The following is a 24210-nucleotide window of genomic DNA, read 5'->3' on the forward strand; positions in this document are numbered from 1 at the left end:
ACAGCAGCTGCAGCCAAATCGAATTTTGCCTCACGATGACTTTCAATAGCTTCGCAGCCCAAAATCAGCAGCAATTGCTGGTGCTGCTACTGGAACTGCAGCGGCAACTGCAGTGGCAGTTCACTGAAGCGCGGCACAGTGCACCACAATATACCCACATGGTTCGCCCGAAAAACCACGTACAGGCAAATGGAATTAGGCGGACACGGACGATGTTTGGCCAAATGGGTGGCATGCAACTTATGGAATGAACGATTCGAGCTAGATATGCGAACGGACCTAGTTCGCTGCGCAGTTGCATATGCAAAATGCAAAATGCAAAACGGAAAATGGAAAATGTTTGTACAATTGAACGCGAACGCAACCAACTGGTCCGTGGCATGCAACCTGGCCATAATGTGCAACAGACAACGTGCACAGCCGGAGGTGAGCATGGTCAAGGCCATTTGTCTTAGAAGACTTTGCTAATCAGTTTGCCAAATGTCCAGCTGCAGCTGGACACACGCTTGTGGCATACTCCATACTGTAGTCAAGTGGCAAGTGAATATACATACATATATAGATACTAGAAAAGTGAGAAATAAAAATAAGTAAGCGTTTAAATAAACATATTGTAATAATAATATATATAATATTTAATAGTTATGTATTTAAAAAATAAGCATAATAAAATAATTAATTATAATTAATATATTGTCAAAAGAAATTGTGTTATGCGTGCGTGTGTGTATGTTTGGTTATAATTGAATTTAAATAGTTGATAGACCAAAGAAAATACAAAAAAAAAAACATTATACTTGCATATGAATTGTTCAAATTTGTGATTGGAGTTTCGTGATTATTGACGTGTTATCGATAAACGCTTGGTTGACAAATGATAATTGCTTAACGAATATCGTTATACTATTATCGATATCGATGGGCTTTAGATTGAAGGGTTGTTGCTAAACAATTATTGATCGACGATTACTGGTGTACTATCGATACTAAAAGTGTTATCGATAGCAGTTTATCGACTAATTATAATCAATAGATTATGTATGCTTTTGCGATAGATAGCTAGCAACCCGCTAATGATGAATGATTGTCGATAAATGATTATTGGTGTGTCATCAAAAGACGATAAATGATTGTTGCTGTGTTATCGATGGATGTCAAACGTTAATGTAAATATGCTGCCGATAGGCGATAGATGATGCATGTTATTGATCAACGATTACCGATAAACTAAACTCAATAAATTATTACTCATATGTGTTGGTGATAGGCGATTAGTGGCATGGTATCGACAAACGATTATCGATAGCAATGACAATGTGTGTGATTCTGTTTCGTTTCCGTTTCAGCTAACTATATTTGGCGTCTCCTTCTTACACATTCTCCGGCTCGGGCAACTTGCGCTCACAGCAATGGCAGACGAGCGCATTGAGCCGATGGCCAATGGCCGACCATACGGTCATCGTCATCGATGATACCTCGCAACTGGAGCTGTCCTGGTGCAGTGCATCCGCCTCACTGCTGCCGTCCGCATCGTCGCTATCATTGACAATGGCCTCCGCTTCGGCCGTGTGGAAAGCCGCCTGATTGCAGAGCGAATTATTTGTATTTGTGTTTGTCGCATCGGAGTTCCCCTGTTGTCAAATCTTTGGCACCGCCTCCGACGAGGAGCCACTGGCCAAGCCCAGTTCACAGCTAATGCTGGGCGGCAAAAGTCTTGGCGGCTCGATGACAACGCTACCAGCATCACCAGCCACACCGCCAGCAGCATCAACAGCACCAGCTGCATACTCACTTCCGCCATCCTCGGCGCTGCCAATCCGTATGCGTACGCCGGACAGTTCGCCGATGATGCCGCTGCCGCTGTGAAGCGTGTTGTTGCTATTGTTGCTGTTGTTGTGCTCGTCGTGACGCGACGATTTGCGGCTGCTGCTGTCAGCGGATGAGTAGCGTGTTGCGGCATGTCGGCTGCAGGGCACGTCCAGGCTGTAGGCCCGATGCCTGGCCACGCCAACCGACATGCCTGGACCGACAGCCTGGACGCCTGGCGAGGGCAGGCTATTCGAAATGGTGCAACAGGTGGCCGCCACTTGCACTTTGTCGGCGCTGTTGTTGTCGGTGTTGTTGCTGCTGCTGTCGTTGGCCGGCGCATTGTTGTTGCCGCGCACGGCGCAAGGGCTGCTGCGTGTGCTCCCAAAGCGTTTGTTGCCCTTGTCAAAGCTGAAGGTAAAGTAGTCCGAGAATTGACGCAAACGCGACTTCCATGAGCTGCTGCTGTTGCTGCCTCCGGGCTGTTGCGGCTGTTGCTGCTGCTGCTGCTGGTCGTCGGCAACAGTAGCAGTGGGAGGTGCAGTTGCAGTTGCGGCGCTACCATTGCTGGCTAGCGTTTGGTTGAGCGTCGGCGATATGTTGCCATTTGTGGTAGCTGCAGCAACAGTTGCTGCTGCGATGGTTGTTGCTGCTGTTGGAGCTGCTGTAGCTGGCAACTTATCCTTATCCTTCTCCTGCTGCTGCTGCTGCTGCAGTTGCTGCAGCTGCTGTGCAGTGGGCAGCAACGATTGCTGCAAGAGCGGCTGCTGGAGCACTGGTGCCACTGGCGCCTGGTTGTTGCTAGTGTTCATGTTGAGGTCCTCGGCGGCACGTCCAGCGGCCCGCTGTGCCAGCTGCTGCTCCAGGCTGTTGCGATTGTGGCGTCCATAAAACACATTGCTATCAGAGATAACCTGGGGCAGGCCATCGGACAGACGACGATTATTGGTGCTGTACTGGTCGAGGCTGACGGCGCGATTGCTGCCAAATTGACAGCGATTGGCATGATAGCCATGGATGTTGCCATAGGAGTTGCGCATGCGCTGGCCACCGCCGCTGCTGCACAGTTCGCCAATCATCGAGGGACGCTTCTCGCGCGACGATTTGCGCGAGGTGGAGTGCGAGGATTTGCTGCGATTGCTGCAGCCCTCTGTGTCCACTTTGAATTTGGATGTCTTCTCGGCCACCTGCATAAGGGGAAATGTTTGATTAGACTGAGGCTTGGCCTTGCGCCTGCTCGTTGGGCCACTTACATCCACCTCGGTGGCCGTTTCGGAGTCGCCACTTTCGCTGCCCTCGGGCAGATCGTGCAGCTCGGCGGCCATGCCGCCTGGCTCATCCACAGATGTGCGCGATGCGGACTTTTGTGAGGGTATGCTGCGGCGCGACTTGACGCTGATACCGGAGCCGGATCGTGGCATTTGGGGTGAGCTGCTACCGCCTCCACCTCCGCCGCCAGCGGCACCAGAGCCAGCAGCTGGGCCTGTCGACTGTTTGTCCATCAATAATTTATCGGCCGTGCTGTTGCCCGGCGTGCTGACCATGGCCGCATTCGAGTCCATGTTGCCACTGTTGCTATCGGATGTGGCCGAGGCGTTGCTGTCTGCCACGGATTTGCGCGTCTTTGTCTGCGCATCGTTGAGTCGCCTGGGTTCGTGTTGTTTGGTCACAGAATAAGATTTAACTAGCTCTACTCCTAGGGAGATCTACCCCAGCCCCATTCCCAACTCACCTGTAATACTCCAGTGCAATGCGCACGGGTATGATAATCAGCTCCGTTAGCTCCGGCACCAGTTCGCCCAGCGCCTCAAAGAGCGGCAATAGGACGAGCCCAATGAAGCGCACCTGGGAGCCGGGCTTGCTCACCTTATCGGGATCCATGAACGGTGTCACCGGCAGCCCCTCGGACTTTTCGGCGGCGCTCTGTGCAAAGAACTCTTGGAGCAAGCGATCCAGCCAGGGTTCAGCCACGTCCATGGGCCGTGCCTCGTTCGAGATGTCCGCCACCTTGATGAGTATCATGCACAGCTGCAAAAGATTAAGAGTAAAACGGATTCAAAACTTACGGGCCTGCTATCCCGCTTACCAGATTGATGTGCGCACGATTGTTGTAGTCAAAGATGGGCGTTATCTCCATAAACTGCGTGAGGATCTCGTTGTGGCGCGCCATATCGGTGGCCAGGATGCAGCGGATGATGCCCTCCCGTATGGTGCTGTTGTTGAAGGCAAAATTTACATTTAAATTGAGATGACGTGGCAATAGAAATTGTTTCCTATCTACTAGCTGGATGGCGCTTTTACTGAATGCTCCCAAGAACAAAGCAGAGCTCGCAATTTGACATTCTGAGTAATTTGTACTCTCTTCTGTTTCTGTGCCAAAGGTAAGCTTACAAGCATACTCTAATCGAATGGACTAGTTATCAACTAGGAGGTATCAAAAAATCCTGAGATCCTGCATACCATGTATTATTTATGTTCGTAAAGTTCAATTTAAATGCGAAAATGATTTCAGCGTAAGCTAACAAGCTGCAAGATAACGATAAAACACCTTGCCCATAAATCGATATTAAGCGATATACCAAAAAATGACTGATGCTGACAATTTAGTTCGAATTTTAAATATTTGTTCAAGTTCACTTAATTGTGAAATCGTATTTAGGTACAGAATTGCTTTCAAAGTCGTTATTTATCGATAGGTGATTGGTGAACAGATTTTGGTTCAAATTTAACATTTTTTCCCATGTTCAAAGATGTTCGTTAAATACCAATTTGGTCTGAAAATCGATCACTTTAATAGACTCATTGAAGCACACTCGAACCGGTTCACAGGAATTAAACACAGAGCTCTGGCAAATTGCAGGGATTACTGAAAGCAAACATTAGTTGTCTGCAGCAGAGGCCAGCATTGCTTCAAGCCTCCTCAACCCCGCCATCAAGGGCGCATTCTAAGGGGATGGTTTTCGGGGCGCATTGCGTATACGCCATGTTTTGCATGTTGTTTACGGCTGTTGTTTCTTTTTAATACGCTTTTAAAGGGCATTACAGTTTTATCATGAATAGTGCAACGCATTGACTGAGTTATCTCTGAAACCATAAATATATATGTATATATACTTAGATATACCCAACATCGTTCTCCGTCTCTCTCTTGCATGCAGTACCCATGTCGGAGACAGCCAGATCGGATAACTAAGTATATTGTACAGATGTTATAGGATTGATTGATCAAAAAAGAGTATTTAATCTTCGTCTAGCCGATTTGTTTTTTGTTTTTCCTTTGATTTGTTGGCTAACGTGCGATTTGGGACGCGCTGCTTACAAGAAAAAAAGCGTAACTATATTTTCAAATGCAAAACGAAAATAAGAGAACGCGAGAATGTGCGATAGAGAGAGAGAGAGAGATATAGTTGAGATGATAGTTACAGACTAAGCAGCATGCGGCGCGCAAATATTAAATTGCATTTCGTTTTATTTTTATTTCAAAGAAAATGAAAAATACGCAAAAGTCGCATCAGATACGAGCAGAAAATTGAATTTTGTCGTGTCAAGTGGCATTGACGCTGCACACAGACGCAGACGCAGCTCAAGCCAGCCAACAGATCCAACGCACGGTATGGCGGTCTTAAGGGGGGAGACTGTAGGGGGGAGTCGGGAGCGGGAGGTGCGAGTAAGGGCAGGGGCGTGCCACTTTAGTTACTACATTGGAAATTCAGCACCTGCCACGCTTCAACTGCAAATAGAGCGCGAAGCGAATTTTATGCACTCGACTTGACGCCGTCGTAAAGCTGCAGATATCACAATATCCAGCAGCCATGCCTTGTTGTTATTTTCTAGCGATTTTCTTGTGATTTTCCAGTAGTAATTATAGTGGCATTTAGAAAATGTTGTCACAACATCTCAGCCTCAATGCTGCTCGCAAGTGCAAAACAAAGTAGTCTCTTCAATTTTATTATTTTCCATTGACATCGTTGACATATTTCAATGTCGATTATACCCTTTGTTACAAATGGATAAAGCTGAGGTAATTTTCTTTCATTTTTTGAAAATTTTTTTTGAACAGTGCCGTTTCATTTATGGGTCTATTGGACTATTGAGCGGTAGAATGATTTGGCATATTTGTGGGTAGCCATATTCTTGGTTCTCATCGGTGCAATTAGCAGCTTAACAGCTATTTGAATTCTCATGCACAATTTATTCTGTTACGCTGCGCTTTCGCAATATGGATTACAAGGACAATGTATGAATAACTGGTTTTATATAAGTTAAAAGTGCGTTGGATTTTCATTTATAAGTCGGTCAAGCAGTCATTAGTCAGCCCCTAATCAATATTCAGTCGTAAGTCGGTCAAGCAATCATTAGTCAGCTATTAGTCAGTATTCAGTCAGTAATTCAGTCAGTGAATATTCAGTAAGCTTACAATCAGCCAGGAAACTGATCAATTAATTATTTTGTAAGTCAGTCAGTCAATCATCAGTCAGCTATCAATCAATATGCAGTCAATAAGTCAGCTGGTCAGTCATTGGTCAGTTATCAATCAGTATTCAGTCAGTAAATTGGTCAGTCAATCAGCCAGCAAAATGGTCAATCACTTTGTAAGTCAGTCTGTCAATCATCAAGTAGCTATCAATCAACATTAAGTCAGTTAGACACTCAGTCAATCAGCCAGTAAAATGGTCAATCACTTTGTAAGTCAGTCTGTCAATCATTGGTCAGTTATCAATCAGTATTCAGTCAGTAATTTAGACAGTCAATCAGCCAGCAAACAGGTCAATCGTTTTGTCATTCAGTTAGTGAATTGTGCGGTCGATCAGCCTGTTAATCTTTAATTTTTGGATTGTGAATCCATTAGACAGTCAGTCAGTCATTAAAAAATTAGCTATGCAGCCGGCACATCTGTCAATCACTTAGTTAGCCTATCAACCAGTCAATCAATATCAGTTATTTGCATGAGAAAAATAATATAACTTGTAATTTCTGAGTTCACTTCACTTTTCCCACATATCTGCAGAACAGTAAGCAAGGGCATTGAATCTTCGGCATGCCCAAGATATGCTTACTTTCTCGTTTGATATCGTATATAGATTGATTGATTTTCTCAAAACATCATCAAGTTTTGTGCCTGGTATCGCTGGGGGCAATCAGCGCTTCGGCGTCTCTAACCCAATCGCCAGACTTTGGCATTGCGTAAATCTCAATGTCAGAGCTTATCAGCGGCGCGACAGCTGCTTATCAGCTGCTGCTCAGCTCAGCTCAGCTCAGCTTCGTTCAGCTTAGGTTTGGGCAGTCAATTTGTAAATACGGGAGAGAAAGCCACGTTCCCTATGTGTGGCAAACAACTGAACCAGCGCCAACTGCTGCTCCAGCTGCAGCAGCTGCTGCTGCTGCTAGTCCTAGGCAGCCATTGCATTTGGGGCCATGTTGTTGGCTGCGCGACTGAGGCAGCGGCGGATGCGATGGACGTGAGCAAATCGCCGTGCGAGAATTTCCATGAGCACGCCTGCGGCAACTGGCACGCCCCCTATGGACTGCGTGCTCTGGGCGCACATGATATGCGGTCGAAGCTGCGCGCGCTGAACAAGCAGCTGCTTGTGCGGCACCTTGAGGCCAGTGGTGGGGATCAGGATCAGTTGCACACGTTCTATGACAGCTGTATGAGCGGCCGGCAGTCGCTGCACGTCTATATGGATGCAGTGCAGCAGCTTGTGCCGGATTGGCCGCTGCTCAACAATGCGACGCGCTTCGATTGGTCACGCGGCGGCGCTGCAGTGCGTCGTTTTGGCGCCCAGGGCTTGTGGCGTCTGCTCGTGCAGCCAAATTGGCAGGCGGCAGAGCAGCTCATATTCTATCTGCTGCCGCCCAGCTTCGAGCTGTTGGGTAGCAGCGAGCAGAGCGAATTTCTCTACCAGCGCTATCTCAAGTATCTGCTGCTCGAACTGAGACTGCGCGTCCGACGCGCTGCCACGCTGGCCGAGCAGCTGGTGAGCTTTGAGCGGCAGCTGCGCGAACTGACGCCGCCGCCGCTGGATGAAGCCCAGACGCTGGTGCTGCACGAGCCGCAAACGTTGCAGCAGCTGGCGTCGCAGCTGCCGCAGCTACAGCTGCTCGACTACTTCCGGCTGCTGCTGGGCGAACGCTATACGCCGCAGCTGCTGCTGGTGGCGGACACGGGCTACTTGCAACGCCTGCAACGCGTGCTGCACGCCGCCGACCCGCTCGTCCAGTCCAGCTGGCTGCTGCTGCAGCTGCCGGCGCACTTTGAGCTCCATCTGCACGAGGACACCACGTTGGCTGCGCAGCGTGAGCATTGCCTGCAGCAGTTGAATCAGTTGCTGCCGCGTCAGCTGTCGCAGCTGCAGCAGCGTCTGTTGCATGGCAGCGATGCTGCGGCGTCTGCCTTTCGCAGTCGCACGCAGCGCCAGCTGCAGCTGCTGTTCGACTCGCTGAAGGCTCAGTTCGAGGTTTTGCTGAATGCCACGCCGATTTTCGAACAGGACGCCGCCACACAAACTCTGGCCCTGCAAAAGCTGCGCGCAATGCGGCTGCTGCTGCCGCCGCCGCCGTCGCCACAACAGTTGGAGCAGCGAGAAGAAGGGAAGGCGCAACGTGAGCTTCAATCTACGAGCTTCAGCTACGATACGAATCTGTTGCACTTGTCGCAGGCGGAGTCGGATGCGCAGTTTCAGCTGGCGCTGGGCTGCTTGCAGTTGCCCTGCGAGTCATCTGCTGCATGGGCGGGCCACGCCCTCGGTCCACTGGATGTGAACGTGTACTACAGGCTGAAGCTAAATGCTATTGAGCTGCCGCTGGGTCTGCTGCGTTCGCCCCTCCTGCCCAGCAGTAGCAGTAGCAGCTGCGAGGCAAATGTTGCTCGAGAGGATGCCAGGCAGACGGCGACGGATGCGGATGCGGAATCGCAGGCCCGCCTGCTGGGCGGCCTGGGCTATATGCTCGGCCACGAGCTAATCCATGGATTCGACTATGATGGCATCAATTATGATGCAGCCGGACGTGTGGCCGGCGGCCAGTGGCCAGCGCGCGCCATCATTCGCTTTGGCCTGCGTGCCGGCTGCTATTTGGGAGCACGCTACAGCAATGCGACGTTGACCATCAATGAGAATATTGCGGACAGCGAGGGATTGCGCTTGGCCTACGAGGCGTATCGGCACCAGCAGCCGGCCAATGCCTCAATGCGTCAGTTCTTTGTGGCCTTTGCGCAAAACTGGTGTGGACAGGCGGTGGCGCCCTCTAGCGGCGCACAGCAGCATGCCTCGCATCGGGAGCGTGTCAACAATGTGCTGGGCAACTTCCCGGAATTTGCTGAGGCCTTTGAGTGCAAGGTGGGCAGCCTAATGCATCCGCCGGACAAGTGTCGCATTTGGTAAACAGCGGCGCAGCAGGGGCTGGGGCTGGGGCAGCGACAGGGTCGGGGACAGGGACAAAGCTGAGGTAACGTCAATGGGATGTTTTTCAAATCTGAGTAAAGCAATGACATTGAAATTGAAATGAAAACTCTTGAGTGTACTCGATTGGTGCGGCATCTCATTACAGCGCAGCCACGACTTGTTGTGCCACAAAATGCGGTAAACACACACACACACACACACGCACATAAACACGGATTGCAGCAAAGTGTGTGGAGCATCCATTACCTGGCCTTTTACTTCAAAAACTATGGCAACAGGCAGAGATAAATCCTTCGGTAGGCACATAGTTACATGTTGAAAAAATAATCGAAATACATAATTGGCTTTTTCAGTCCTTAGCAACACTGGAATATGCATCTTAAATCTCAAATAAAGAGGCTCATCTAACTAGAAAAACTCATGGAACTGACATAGGGAAATGACATTTCAAACTCTTCTCCAACACTGATAAACGTAGTTCGTAGGCATTCCTCAAGATTCAAAGACTCAGACTCAAGTAATCGTTCACCAAATGATATGGCAGCTATATAAGATAGTCGTCCGATTCGACTGCGAAAAAGTAAATCAAAGGCAAAGTTTAAACCAAATACTTTTCAAACGGACCGCGTGGATTGCATAGAAACATGGCTACATTTCATCAGACGGATCGAACCAGCATATTATATAGCTGCCATAGGAGTTTTTGTATGCAAGGCTATTCTCTTATTGAATAAATGTTAATTACGTGCTTCACTTCATTTCCCACATATCTGCAGAGCCTGCAGGCATGTGATTAGAGTATTTAATGCTTGGCGTGCCAAAGATACTCGCTCATTCCTTGTTTCACCCGTTCTCATGGCTTATGTCCTTACTCAGCCGCAAGTCATTTGGTGTTGGAAAACCCGCAATTGTCTCATTGTTTACAAATGACATTTAAGTGCATTTGAATGACGCACAACTCTCAAGACTGAGAAAAGCAACACGATTCGTCAAGCGTTTCTCAACTGCTGATAACTTATGGCAACATGGTAATAAGAGCAATAACACCACAAGCACACAGACAGAGAGAGAAAGAGTGAGAGAGAAAGAGGGAGAGGGAGAGAGAGAGAAGTATATAACAGAATCCACATATATGACGTTGACACAAGCAGGCAAAGAGTATCGTGTGGCATCGTGTGGTAACTTCTTGGCACTCTTGGCACTCTTGGCGGGGGCTGCTTCATGGCATTTACAAGCATATTGTGCATGTGCATTTCTGGCAAGTTTTGCTATCAAAAACTCCCAAAAGCATGCAGCAGTTTATGCACGCAAACTTGGCAGCAAAACATCGTGAAGGCGCCCAACGTGTGACTCTCCTGATGGCGCCCAACGTGCCAAGCTCGGAGTTGATGAGGGGCCACACAGTGCGGTGTTTGTCTTTAGGGCATTCCAGCAACTTCCAGCTTTTCTTCCCGTTCTCGTTGATAATGATGATGATGATGATGATGATGATGATGATGATGATGATGATGATGATGATAATGATGATGATGAGGAGAATGATGGGCATGGGCATGATGTTCCCTTACCTATTTTAGCTTTCACAACGCCGCCGCCTACGTGAGCGCGCAATTCAAAGTCAAAAACATTTTCCCCCAGCTAATCCACTTAATTAATGTTTGCGGAATTTTGCAATATAAATGCGTTGCAATGAGTACAGAAACTACGCTTTATATATCCACCGCAAGAATAACACAAATTAATCACAAGCAAAGCAAGTGCGACTGCTTCTTAGTGGGAGTGCCCGACCAGAAGATACTCCGCAGCCAGCGTCGAGCTGCCGTTACAAGCATGACATCTTTACTCTTTACACTAACAAGCTCCGATCTCCTTTAAATTTGTAGGTACTAAGTAGTGAACCAAAGGAGTAAGAGTATATCTTTAATTTTTTTGGAATCAATTTTGCGGTAAACCGATTTGGAGTGCCTAGCTCCTTATCGTCTGAGCTAAGCCTAAGAAACTAGACTAATAAAGTCGATATTTATCGATATTATAGAAATCGATATTATTCAGTTTCAAGCCTCTTGTTTTTATAGTTTCCGACTTCATATATGCAAGCAAAGGAACATAACTTAATCGAATCAACGCGTAGACCTTATTCAGAATATCCATAATTCATTTAGGAAAAGCCTCCTGCTGCCGGTTAGGCGCGTTAGGTGAATGAAAGGAAGCCAACTTCGAAAAAATGCCTCGGTAGAGTTGTAGTTTCACTTCATGGAACAAAACCATTGCGTACTGAGTTGATGTATTGGAAATTTGGATGAACTTTCCCAGAATGCAAACTCAGTACGCTTGCGAAAATATTTTAAGGGAATTTGCTGGGGATTTGTATTTCCTTGAATTAACTGTTAATCATTGAATACAATTTGCATTTCGAATGCGACAGGGAACTTACATGGGATTAATATTCAGTTCGACTTTATGTTATGTGGCAGACCGAGAATTAAGCTCTTATGCATAAAGTAATTACAAGTTATCGATAAGGAAACACATCGCGTGGGACTAAATTGTGAGATATATTTTTTGCGTGGGAGATTTGTGCATGTGTGTGTGTGTGTGTGTGATTGAAACATTAAGTCAAAACGAAATATTTCTAGGAACTTATATTTCAATGAATTTTGTGTTCAATGCAATTCAAAATTTCAAAAGCAACACAGACTAGCGAGCGATAAGTAATATGATTTACAAAGGGTTTGAATAATTAATTACAGAGAAAGAGATAAGAGAAACTGTATCAATTGCAGTGATACTCAAAGAGTATCTGTGGCATTTGATTGAAGAAATTTTTAAACAATGCATCAATATCAATATACCACAAAGTATGGGCACTCTAGCTCTGGTCGGAAACTAAGCGCCGACTTGGCATTATAAATAAATAAGCTGTGTCCTATATCCATTAAGACATACACAGGCACATACCCAAAAAAACACACACACACACACATACTCAGCGCTAACTGCGTTCTTCTACTACATCCGTCAGTCTCACTCATGAATAACATCGGTGCTTATAGTCCGATCAAAAAGGTGTGTTTCAATCAATTTTAGGAAGATTACTTTTCATGCTTTGTTGTTGTTCCTTGATCTTAAAAGCTTTGAGATGTGTTCCAAACGCCTAATCTTAAAATCGATACTTATCGAAATAGGGCGAGGTATCGATCAATTGAAATAATCTAGATTTAAACAGTTAACAGCAGAGGCTGTGCACCAATTGCAAGTCTCTAGCCCTAATAGTCTCTGAGTTCGAGAAAACAGACAGACTATTGATGCTATTTGATATTTTATATATATTTTATATATATATATATATATATATATATACATTTCTCTATATGGACCGCCTGCCGTTGCCTGTTACATGCAAGCATTTGCACAAAATAACAATGCCAACTTTTCCTCATATTGAATAGTTTCAGGTTATGAAAGAGCTTCATATTATTTGCTTGAATTTTCTTCTATTTTCAAACCATCGTCGCAATATATTTTTGTATCAAATGACATTCCTTGTCATGCGCTCAGCAATTGACAATCGAAAAATGTTTCAATATATTGTTTGTAAAAACAGTTTGACTTCAATTTGTGGGCATTAGGGCTTTGTTTGTTGTTTGCGTTTTGATTCCCACTCGACTTGGGTCGTTACGAGCGAAAGAATAACCAAAGAAGGGTCCTGCGTACAGTCCACAGTGCAATAAGCAAGGACAACCGGCGCGAGTTGCCTGCCTGCACCAAATCGATACGCTCGCGGACCAGGCGGCAGAGTTGCCCCACGCGGTTGCAGCTGTTGCCCGTGTTGGGTGTTAATTAGTGCCCCAGCAAACGGGGCCGACGTTTAATGCAACATCATTTTGTACGTGCCGCGCATAAAATAGAGTCAAGCAAAGTTGGCAATTAAATGGCTAGCAGCCCGAACCGAACCGACCCGAACCGACCCAACCCGGACCCAGCCCTCACACTCCCGCCCGCTTCCGTCCGCATGGTCTGACCCAAATAGCGGGGCTTAAAGTGCTACCAATTTGCAGGTGTTACTCACTTGAATGTGTCCCGGCTAAAGTTCTTGAATATATTGCACTCGGGATGCTCCAGCAGGCGGAATGCAATCGAGCAATGATGATTCTCCAACGGCGAGATGTCATTGTATCTGTAAAACCAGAACGAATCAAATATATAAATATATATATTTATAACAGATTCAGGGCAAGGTCTTACCTGAGCGCCAGTTCGGTGCGTGCATTGATCTGATAGATGTTGTTATACCCAGGATGATCGAGGTCATGGCAAATGCAGGACACGAGCAATATGAGGCATTCCAGATCGCCCAGACGGTTCAGTAAATTCGCTTGACGTGTAATCGCGTACATCTGCATTGAATAAAGAAAATACATACATTTATAAACTACTTATAAGGCTATAAATATATATGAATATTTACAATATTTAATTATTACTAGTAAGTTTTACGAGACCTTGCCCGGGTAAGGTAATATAGAGATTTGGTAGTGTCTTTAAGATAAAACGAGTTTACCGAGCAGGACGGCAAAATATAAATTGGACTTCAAAGACTCTTTACAAATCCCTTAAAAAATGATCTTAAAGCCGATTATATAAAGGATACATAAATTCTTAAATAGATCCATACAAACATACGCATATACACACATACTTGAGACATAAAAATGTTCTTAATGCATCCACATAGACATAGACCCATGTCTATATACGAAACTTGGGGTAAGATTTGGACATGAATTTCGACTCAAAAATCGGTGTCGAGATTTGAATGCCAGATTAATCTAGAGTGAAAACCATGAAGAAAAAGCCAAACTTCGTGAAAATCGGATAAGATTTGGCCGAGATATGGGGGTGGTAAATTTTGACCCATGTCTATATACGAATCTTGGGGTAAGATTTGGACATGAATTTCGACTAAAAAATTGGTCTCGAGATTTGAATGCCAGATTAATCTAAAGGGAAAACCATAAAGAAAAAGCCAAACTTCGTGAAAATCGGATGAGATTTGGCCGAGATATGGAGGTGGTCATTTTTGACCCATGTCTATATACGAATCTTGGGGTAAGATTTGGACATGAATTTCGACTCAAAAATCGGTGTCGAGATTTGAATGCCAGATTAATCTAGAGTGAAAACCATGAAGAAAAAGCCAAACTTCGTGAAAATCGGATAAGATTTGGCCGAGATATGGGGGTGGTAAATTTTGACCCATGTCTATATACGAATCTTGGGGTAAGATTTGGACATGAATTTCGACTAAAAAATCGGTCTCGATATTTGAATGCCAGATTAATCTAGAGTGAAAACCATGAATAAAAAGCCAAACTTCGTGAAAATCGGATGAGATTTGACCGAGTTATGGGGGTGGTCATATTTGACCCATGTCTACTTACGAATCTTGGGGTATTTGACCCATGTCTACTTACGAATCTTGGGGTAGGATTTGGACATGAATTTCGACTAAAAAATCGGTCTCGAGATTTGAATGCCAGATTAATTTAGAGTGAAAACCATGAAGAAAAAGCCAAACTTCGTGAAAATCGGATGAGATTTGGCCGAGATATGGGGGTGGTCATTTTTGACCCATGTCTACTTACGAATCTTGGGGTAGGATTTGGACATGAATTTCGACTAAAAAATCGGTCTCGAGATTTGAATGCCAGATTAATTAAAAGTGAAAACCATGAAGAAAAAGCCAAACTTCGTGAAAATCGGATAAGATTTGGCCGAGATATGGGGGTGGTCATTTTTGACCCATGTCTACATACGAATCTTGGGGTAAGATTTGGACATGAATTTCGACTAAAAATCGGTCTCGAGATTTGAATGTCAGATTAATCTAGAGTGAAAACCATGAAGAAAAAGCCAAACTTCGTGAAAATCGGATGAGATTTGACCGAGTTATGGGGGTGGTCATATTTGACCCATGTCTACTTACGAATCTTGGGGTAGGATTTGGACATGAATTTCGACTAAAAAATCGGTCTCGAGATTTGAATGCCAGATTAATTTAGAGTGAAAACCATGAAGAAAAAGCCAATCTTCGTGAAAATCGGATAAGATTTGGCCGAGATATGGGGGTGGTCATTTTTGACCCATGTCTATATACGAATCTTGGGGTAAGATTTGGACATGAATTTCTACTAGAAAATCGGTCTCGAGATTTGAATGCCAGATTAATCTAGAGTGAAAACCATGAAGAAAAAGCCAAACTTTGTGAAAATCGGACGAGATTTGGCCGAGATATGGGGGTGGTCATTTTTGACCCATGTCTACATACGAATCTTGGGGTAAGATTTGGACATGAATTTCGACTAAAAAATCGGTCTCGAGGTTTGAATGCCAGATTAATCTAGAGTGAAAACCATGAAGAAAAAGCCAAACTTCGTGAAAATCGGATAAGATTTGGCCGAGATATGGGGGTGGTAAATTTTGACCCATGTCTATATACGAATCTTGGGGTAAGATTTGGACATGAATTTCGACTAAAAAATCGGTCTCGATATTTGAATGCCAGATTAATCTAGAGTGAAAACCATGAATAAAAAGCCAAACTTCGTGAAAATCGGATGAGATTTGACCGAGTTATGGGGGTGGTCATATTTGACCCATGTCTACTTACGAATCTTGGGGTATTTGACCCATGTCTACTTACGAATCTTGGCGTAGGATTTGGACATGAATTTCGACTAAAAATCGGTCTCGAGATTTGAATGCCAGATTAATTTAGAGTGAAAACCATGAAGAAAAAGCCAAACTTCGTGAAAATCGGATGAGATTTGACCGAGATATGGGGGTGGTCATTTTTGACCCATGTCTACTTACGAATCTTGGGGTAGGATTTGGACATGAATTTCGACTAAAAAATCGGTCTCGAGATTTGAATGCCAGATTAATTAAGAGTGAAAACCATGAAGAAAAAGCCAAACTTCGTGAAAATCGGATAAGATTTGGCCGAGATATGGGGGTGGTCATTTTTGACCCATGTCTACATACGAATCTTGGGGTAAGATTTGGACATGAATTTCGACTAAAAATCGGTCTCGAGATTTGAATGTCAGATTAATCTAGAGTGAAAACCATGAAGAAAAAGCCAAACTTCGTGAAAATCGGATGAGATTTGGCCGAGATATGGGGGTGGTCATTTTTGACCCATGTCTATATACGAATCTTGGGATAAGATTTGGACATGAATTTCGACTAAAAAATTGGTCTCGAGATTTGAATGCCAGATTAATCTAGAGTGAAAACCATGAAGAAAAAGCCAAACTTCGTGAAAATCGGATGAGATTTGACCGAGTTATGGGGGTGGTCATATTTGACCCATGTCTACTTACGAATCTTGGGGTAGGATTTGGACATGAATTTCGACTAAAAAATCGGTCTCGAGATTTGAATGCCAGATTAATTTAGAGTGAAAACCATGAAGAAAAAGCCAAACTTCGTGAAAATCGGATGAGATTTGGCCGAGATATGGGGGTGGTCATTTTTGACCCATGTCTACTTACGAATCTTGGGGTAAGATTTGGACATGAATTTCGACTAAAAAATCGGTCTCGAGATTTGAATGCCAGATTAATTTAGAGTGAAAACCATGAAGAAAAAGCCAATCTTCGTGAAAATCGGATAAGATTTGGCCGAGATATGGGGGTGGTCATTTTTGACCCATGTCTATATACGAATCTTGGGGTAAGATTTGGACATGAATTTCTACTAGAAAATCGGTCTCGAGATTTGAATGCCAGATTAATCTAGAGTGAAAACCATGAAGAAAAAGCCAAACTTTGTGAAAATCGGATGAGATTTGGCCGAGATATGGGGGTGGTCATTTTTGACCCATGTCTACATACGAATCTTGGGGTAAGATTTGGACATGAATTTCGACTAAAAAATCGGTCTCGAGGTTTGAATGCCAGATTAATCTAGAGTGAAAACCATGAAGAAAAAGCCAAACTTCGTGAAAATCGGATGAGATTTGGCCGAGATATGGGGGTGGTCATTTTTGACCCATGTCTATATACGAATCTTGGGGTAAGATTTGGACATGAATTTCGACTAAAAAATTGGTTTCGAGATTTGAATGCCAGATTAATCTAGAGTGAAAACCATGAAGAAAAAGCCAAACTTCGTGAAAATCGGATGAGATTTGACCGAGTTATGGGGGTGGTCATATTTGACCCATGACTACTTACGAATCTTGGGGTAGGATTTGGACATGAATTTCGACTAAAAAATCGGTCTCGAGATTTGAATGCCAGATTAATTTAGAGTGAAAACCATGAAGAAAAAGCCAAACTTCGTGAAAATCGGATGAGATTTGGCCGAGATATGGGGGTGGTCATTTTTGACCCATGTCTACATACGAATCTTGGGGTAAGATTTGGACATGAATTTCGACTAAAAAATCGGTCTCGAGATTTGAATGCCAGATTAATCTAGAGTGAAAACCATGAAGAAAAAGCCAAACTTTGTAAAAAACCGGATGAGATTTGGCCGAGATATGGGGGTGGTCATTTTTGACCCATGTCTACTTACGAATCTTGGGGTAGGATTTGGACATGAATTTCGACTAAAAAATCGGTCTCGAGATTTGAATGCCAGATTAATCTAGAGTGAAAACCATGAAGAAAAAGCCAAACTTTGTGAAAATCGGATGAGATTTGGCCGAGATATGGGGGTGGTCATTTTTGACCCATGTCTACATACGAATCTTGGGGTAAGATTTGGACATGAATTTCGACTAAAAAATCGGTCTCGAGGTTTGAATGCCAGATTAATCTAGAGTGAAAACCATGAAGAAAAAGCCAAACTTCGTGAAAATCGGATGAGATTTGGCCGAGATATGGGGGTGGTCATTTTTGACCCATGTCTATATACGAATCTTGGGGTAAGATTTGGACATGAATTTCGACTAAAAAATTGGTCTCGAGATTTGAATGCCAGATTAATCTAGAGTGAAAACCATGAAGAAAAAGCCAAACTTCGTAAAAATCGGATGAGATTTGACCGAGTTATGGGGGTGGTCATATTTGACCCATGACTACTTACGAATCTTGGGGTAGGATTTGGACATGAACTTCGACTAAAAAATCGGTCTCGAGATTTGAATGCCAGATTAATTTAGAGTGAAAACCATGAAGAAAAAGCCAAACGTCGTGAAAATCGGATGAGATTTGGCCGAGATATGAGGGTGGTCATTTTTGACCCATGTCTACATACGAATCTTGGGGTAAGATTTGGACATGAATTTCGACTAAAAAATCGGTCTCGAGATTTGAATGCCAGATTAATTTAGAGTGAAAACCATGAAGAAAAAGCCAAACTTCGTGAAAATCGGATGAGATTTGACCGAGTTATGGGGGTGGTCATATTTGACCCATGTCTACATACGAATCTTGGGGTAAGATTTGGACATGAATTTCGACTAAAAAATCGGTCTCGAGGTTTGAATGCCAGATTAATCTAGAGTGAAAACCATGAAGAAAAAGCCAAACTTCGTGAAAATCGGATGAGATTTGGCCGAGATATGGGGGTGGTCATTTTTGACCCATGTCTACATACGAATCTTGGGGTAAGATTTGGACATGAATTTCGACTAAAAAATTGGTCTCGAGATTTGAATGCCAGATTAATCTAGAGTGAAAACCATGAAGAAAAAGCCAAACTTCGTGAAAATCGGATGAGATTTGACCGAGTTATGGGGGTGGTCATATTTGACCCATGACTACTTACGAATCTTGGGGTAAGATTTGGACATGAATTTCGACTAAAAAATCGGTCTCGAGATTTGAATGTCAGATTAATCTAGGGTGAAAACCATGAAGAAAAAGCCAAACTTCGTGAAAATCGGATAAGATTTGGCCGAGTTATGGGGGTGGTCATATTTGGCCCATGACTACTTACGAATCTTGGGGTAAGATTTGGACATGAATTTCGACGAGTTATGGGGGTGGTCATATTTGGCCCATGTCTATATACGAATCTTGGGGTAGGATTTGGACATGAATTTCGACTAAAAATCGGTCTCGAGATTTGAATGCCAGATTAATCTAGAGTGAAAACCATAAAGAAAAAGCCGAACTTCGTGAAAATCGGATAAGATTTGGCCGAGATATGGAGGTGGTAAATTTTGACCCATGTCCAGATACGAATCTTGGGGTAAGATTTGGACATGAATTTCGACTAAAAAATGGGTGTCGAGATTTGAATGCCAGATTAATCTAAAGGCAAAATCATAAAGAAAAAGCCAAACTTCGTGAAAATCGGATGAGATTTGGCCGAGATATGGGGGTGGTAAATTTTGACCCATGTCTATATACGAATCTTGGGGTAAGATTTGGACATGAATTTCGACTAAAAAGTCGGTCTCGAGATTTGAATGCCAGATTAATCAAGAGTGAAAACCATGAAGAAAAAGCCAAACTTCGTGAAAATCGGATGAGATTTGACCGAGTTATGGGGGTGGTCATATTTGACCCATGACTACTTACGAATCTTGGGGTAAGATTTGGACATGAATTTTGACTAAAAAATCGCTGTTCACATTTGCCATCAATATATACACACACACACATTTACACATGCATCCACACATACATACACACATACATATATGCATACACATAGACACAAACATAACAACAAGCATACGCACCAACATACATACATACGTACAAACATACATACATACATACATACATACATACATACATACATATATACATACAAACATAGAAATACACACCTACATGCATACATACGTACGTACATACATACATACGTTTACACATACATGCATGCATACATACACACATTTATAAAAACATACACATCCATTCATACATTTCTATATACATACATACATAGATACACACACACACACACATACGTGCACACATAACGGGTACAGACCGGTTTTGCCAGTGGCAATTGTTATGCTTAAAATTTCCAGTGGTCTATTCAAATCTACTCGTAATATCTTGAACTCCACTTAAGTTAAACTCCACACAGATATTTTAAAAATCGGGTAAAAAGCCAAACAAACGTTGGAATCAACAGTTTCTCCCCATTTTGGGAGAATCTTGAAGTCGCAAAATAAACCATCGTTCATTAAACTTTTTACCTGAGTTTTCCATCTAAGAGCAAAGGATTTTGCGCAAAAAGTATCAAATAAATGTTCACAAATGTATTTGAAAATATATGGCTGCATCACGTATTCGGTAACTTTTTATGTAGGGCTTTTTGAATAAGTTCAAAGTCGTTCGGACGAAACTTAAAACTTCGCCCAAAAAATCTTTGATCCGCACTTTCCGTCGAGAAGGCCCTAGTTTTGCGTAAATTGTGAAACACGTCTCAAATGAATTTGAAAACACGTATGGGGCATGGAATTTCCCAAAGCCCCATCTTAGCGTGAACAAAATATCAGCTTCCTAGCTCTTACAGTTTTGGTATGCAATCAGTAAGTTATTGAGTTAGCCGGGCAGAACAAATACTTTTATATACCCAGATATAGTTATATATACCACGGGCATTGTCTGTGTGATATTAAGGGATATGTTATAGTCCTGCTCATGTCATTATTGATTCTCGTCGCATTTTCTTGTCTGCCTGCTTTCAACTGCAATTCCATGGCCATTAACTGCTTACACGTAGGTGCCCTTTGGCCAATCGCCAAACATGTCGCACTGTTAACTATGTTATTCTCTTCTCTCTCTCTCTCTCTTCTTCTCTCGCCGAAACTCTCTCGCTCTCCCTTAGATTGTCTCTCAATTTGGCTAATTAAATGAAGTGTCTGAGCTGCTTGTTGCTGCCTGTTGCTGCTGTTGGTTGCTTTTCAGAATATATCTTAAATAATGGCTGAGAAAGAGAAAGAGAGGGAGAGAGAGAGAGAGAGCACTTTTAATGTTGGAAACCATTAAGCCAAATCGCATTTGATGCTTAAACGTGGCCAACAGCAGTAGCAGCAGCTAGCAAAAAGTATCTGGCGGATGCTGGGCATAGGGCTGTTGGTTTAAGCCAATGGCGAAGGTAAAGGTAAAGGTTAAGTTGAAGGCAACTTAATTTGTCTGCAGCAAACGGCTGCGAAACCTTTGCAATTACTAGCAGCCACTAAAGCAGGCTCCGCACCCAGCCCACCCCCTGCCGCAACAGCCTGCCCAGCAAATGAAAATGACTTTTCCAAGTGGGGCGCGACAGAGGCACATAGGGATAGAGAGACAGGGAAAGTGAGTGGGTTGTGGAGAAGAGACCCTTAAGGAATTTCAACAGCGTTCAATTTAAGCTTTTTGAAATACAAAAGCAGCGTTAAGTTTGCTTTGCGCTTTGCTGCGCACCAAAGTTGCACTGCAGGGCAATTGGGAAGTGGGCGTGGTCGGGTTTGGAGTTTGGTGTTGACGGGCGGTCGGGGGATTCGCGGGTGTTGGAGACAGGGGCTGGAGGGCTCGTTAAAGTTGCTGCACAAGTTTGGTCGTCATCGTTGTCGCCGCTGCGTTTACTCTGGCATTAAGCGGCGTTGTGTGAATGCATAAGCTTTTGGGGTTGGCGCGATCCAAAGCGGGCCAGAGGGGCAAAGCTAAGATGGATGGACAACGCGGGGGCGGCGGGTCGTTTAAGGAGGGGGGGGGGGATGTTGGTTAGTGCTATAAATTTATGCAAATGCGAATGCTGTTTGCATTTCGAATTTCGCAAGTTTATCTAAATTCATTGTCAACAAACAGACGAAGCAACGACAATGTGCAAAGCGCCAACTCGCAGCTCCCAACAAACCCCATCATCGCCAACAGCCCCACAATGCCCGGCAACCATTCACAACACTGGCAAAAGTTTTGCAGCGTCAACACCCCGAGGAAATCAACTTCAGCTTGCAACTGGCAACTGGCAACTGGCAACTGGCAACTGGTAAACTGGCAAACTGGCAAACTGCACTTTGTTAATGAAAAGCTGAGATGGTGCGTCGCTCATTTGGTAACAAAAAATAGAAACTAAAATAGGGCTCACACAATTTTTTTTATCAACGTGGCTGTGTGGTTCTGTGGGCGCGCCAACTGGGCCGCTGTCAGCTGAATAGTGCAGCCAGACATTTATTGGTTTTACCCTGTAATTGTCAAATGCCTTAAAAGAGGGTATCTACAGGTTCTGCATGGTTTCTTCAATCTGGCGCTTTCCATGCATTTCATTTGCCACAGCTTTGACATGCAGTTTGAGTAGCCGAACATAAACTTCTTCTACTTTGAGCACTTTACTCGATTTTGTTTTGAATAAATATCCACCCGTTTTCCACGCTTGTGTGTGTGTACAATTTTCGCTGACAGCTTGCTATGATAAGCATAATGTTAGTCAGAACGTACAGATTTTTATATAGACACAGCTAAAGGTATAAATGGCTATATATATATACATATATATTTATACCCTGCATATATTGAAGTAAGAGAGAAACTTGCTTGTATGTAAGTGTATGCATTTATAGGCAGCAGGAAGCATCTCCGAAGCCATAAAGTATAAATATTATTGATCAGGTCGACGAGCTGTATCAATCTGTTCATGTTCGTCTGCAAGTCCGCCCGTCGTTATGCACAGAAAATTTTACAAAGATCGGACACTATTCAAGGTCGCATGTCCCACAGTGTTCGCCTGTTTGTGCATATGAATACAGAAGGAAGCTAGAATGTTTGTAAAGGCAGTTCGGATCAGGGTATCTCCGAGTCTGTCCACTCTAATATATCTATGGTATCTTGAAAAATATACTGCAATTTCTAAGATTAATACATGTCTAGAAAAACAGGTCGATTCGTATCAGAAAGTATTCTGTTTCTTAGCGCGAATGAAATATGCATTTAACGACTAACTACAGGGTATTTTTTCGGTGTGCCTTTTGATTTGTTTTTGTTTTCGTTTTTTTTTGTTTTTTTGCATTATTGCATTGTTTTTGCCGATGGCAGGAAGGCAAAGGCGAAAGCCGCTTAACGGCTGTTGTGTCCTGTCACACACACACACACACAGCCACAGAGAGAGAGGAAATTACATGGGCTATACATACATGAGTGCCTATGCAAATGGCAAATGGCCGCCCATTGAATTGTAAAATACGCACCATCGCATATGCAGACGAGTCTAGCGGCCATTTTGCAGCTTAGAGTGCTCAAACTGACATCTGCTGCGAGGGCTGCTCAAACAGTTGCCGCTTAAGTCAGAGCCCTTCAATGGGCCAATGCTTGGATGGAGTTAATGTTTCCGACTCATGATCATGATCATCATAAATTGCACTGATTCATTTTGCAACAAGTGGAGCTAAAGACTACAACTAAATAAATATAGTGTCATCAATTTTTCTACCCATTGAAAATGGGTGGATAAGGATATTGGGATTTGGTGCAAATGCATGTTACAGGCAGAAGGTAGCATCTCCCGGAGTAAAAATATTTCACTAATTGGATAGTTGCCACAATTTCTTCCGAAATAAGTATGCGCTTGGGCATATACACACTTTCGGATGCCTTGTTCAAGCCGTGAGAACTGCATAAAGATCGGACTATAAACACCGAAGGATAGTGGATACCCTGAACCCTCTTCTTCCAACATCAAATGCATATATATATATTCTATTTTAGAAGCTATATGCCAAGTTTGGTGACTCTCTTATTATTTACCCAATTTGCTAAAAAAAACAGGATGTCGATATCGATTTTTATCGATTGCTTGGAAACGGAGTAAGTTATCGATTATCGGAAACAAACTGCGCGGGAGCTATGAGCACCTACATCTAAAATTTCAAGTCTCTAGCTCTTATAGGTTCTGAGATCCTTGCGTTCATACACACGGACGGACGGACGGACAGACAGACGGACATGGCTAGATCGACTCGGCTATTTATGCTGATCAAGAATATATATACTTTATGGGGTCGGAGATGCTTCCTTCTGCCTGTTACATACATTTGGCTTTCGCACAAATA

The 24210-nt window shown here is 43.7% G+C and overlaps 2 protein-coding genes across 2 annotated transcripts in view; one reads left to right on the forward strand and one right to left on the reverse strand.

Annotated features, from left to right (window-relative positions):
* Window positions 1–737: 737 nt before the first annotated feature.
* Window positions 738–24210, reverse strand: part of LOC115768474 (high affinity cGMP-specific 3',5'-cyclic phosphodiesterase 9A) — a 61715-nt gene continuing 38242 nt past the window's right edge. The window contains 6 exon segments of the mRNA XM_030713049.1: window positions 738–2993; window positions 3060–3453; window positions 3539–3834; window positions 3893–4019; window positions 13279–13386; window positions 13455–13606. Of these exon segments, the coding sequence (XP_030568909.1) occupies window positions 1371–2993; window positions 3060–3453; window positions 3539–3834; window positions 3893–4019; window positions 13279–13386; window positions 13455–13606 (2700 nt within the window). The 3' untranslated portion in view covers window positions 738–1370.
* On the forward strand, window positions 7110–9304 carry LOC115768473 (neprilysin-1). Its single transcript, XM_030713048.1, has one exon. It carries the CDS (start codon window positions 7128–7130, stop codon window positions 9186–9188), a length of 2061 nt encoding a protein of 686 aa, XP_030568908.1. The 5' UTR covers window positions 7110–7127; the 3' UTR covers window positions 9189–9304.

This window comes from Drosophila novamexicana, unplaced genomic scaffold (genome assembly GCF_003285875.2).
Source record: "Drosophila novamexicana strain 15010-1031.04,08,12 unplaced genomic scaffold, DnovRS2.1 tig00001810-arrow-arrow-pilon, whole genome shotgun sequence".
Classification (NCBI taxonomy): Eukaryota; Metazoa; Arthropoda; class Insecta; order Diptera; family Drosophilidae; genus Drosophila; species Drosophila novamexicana.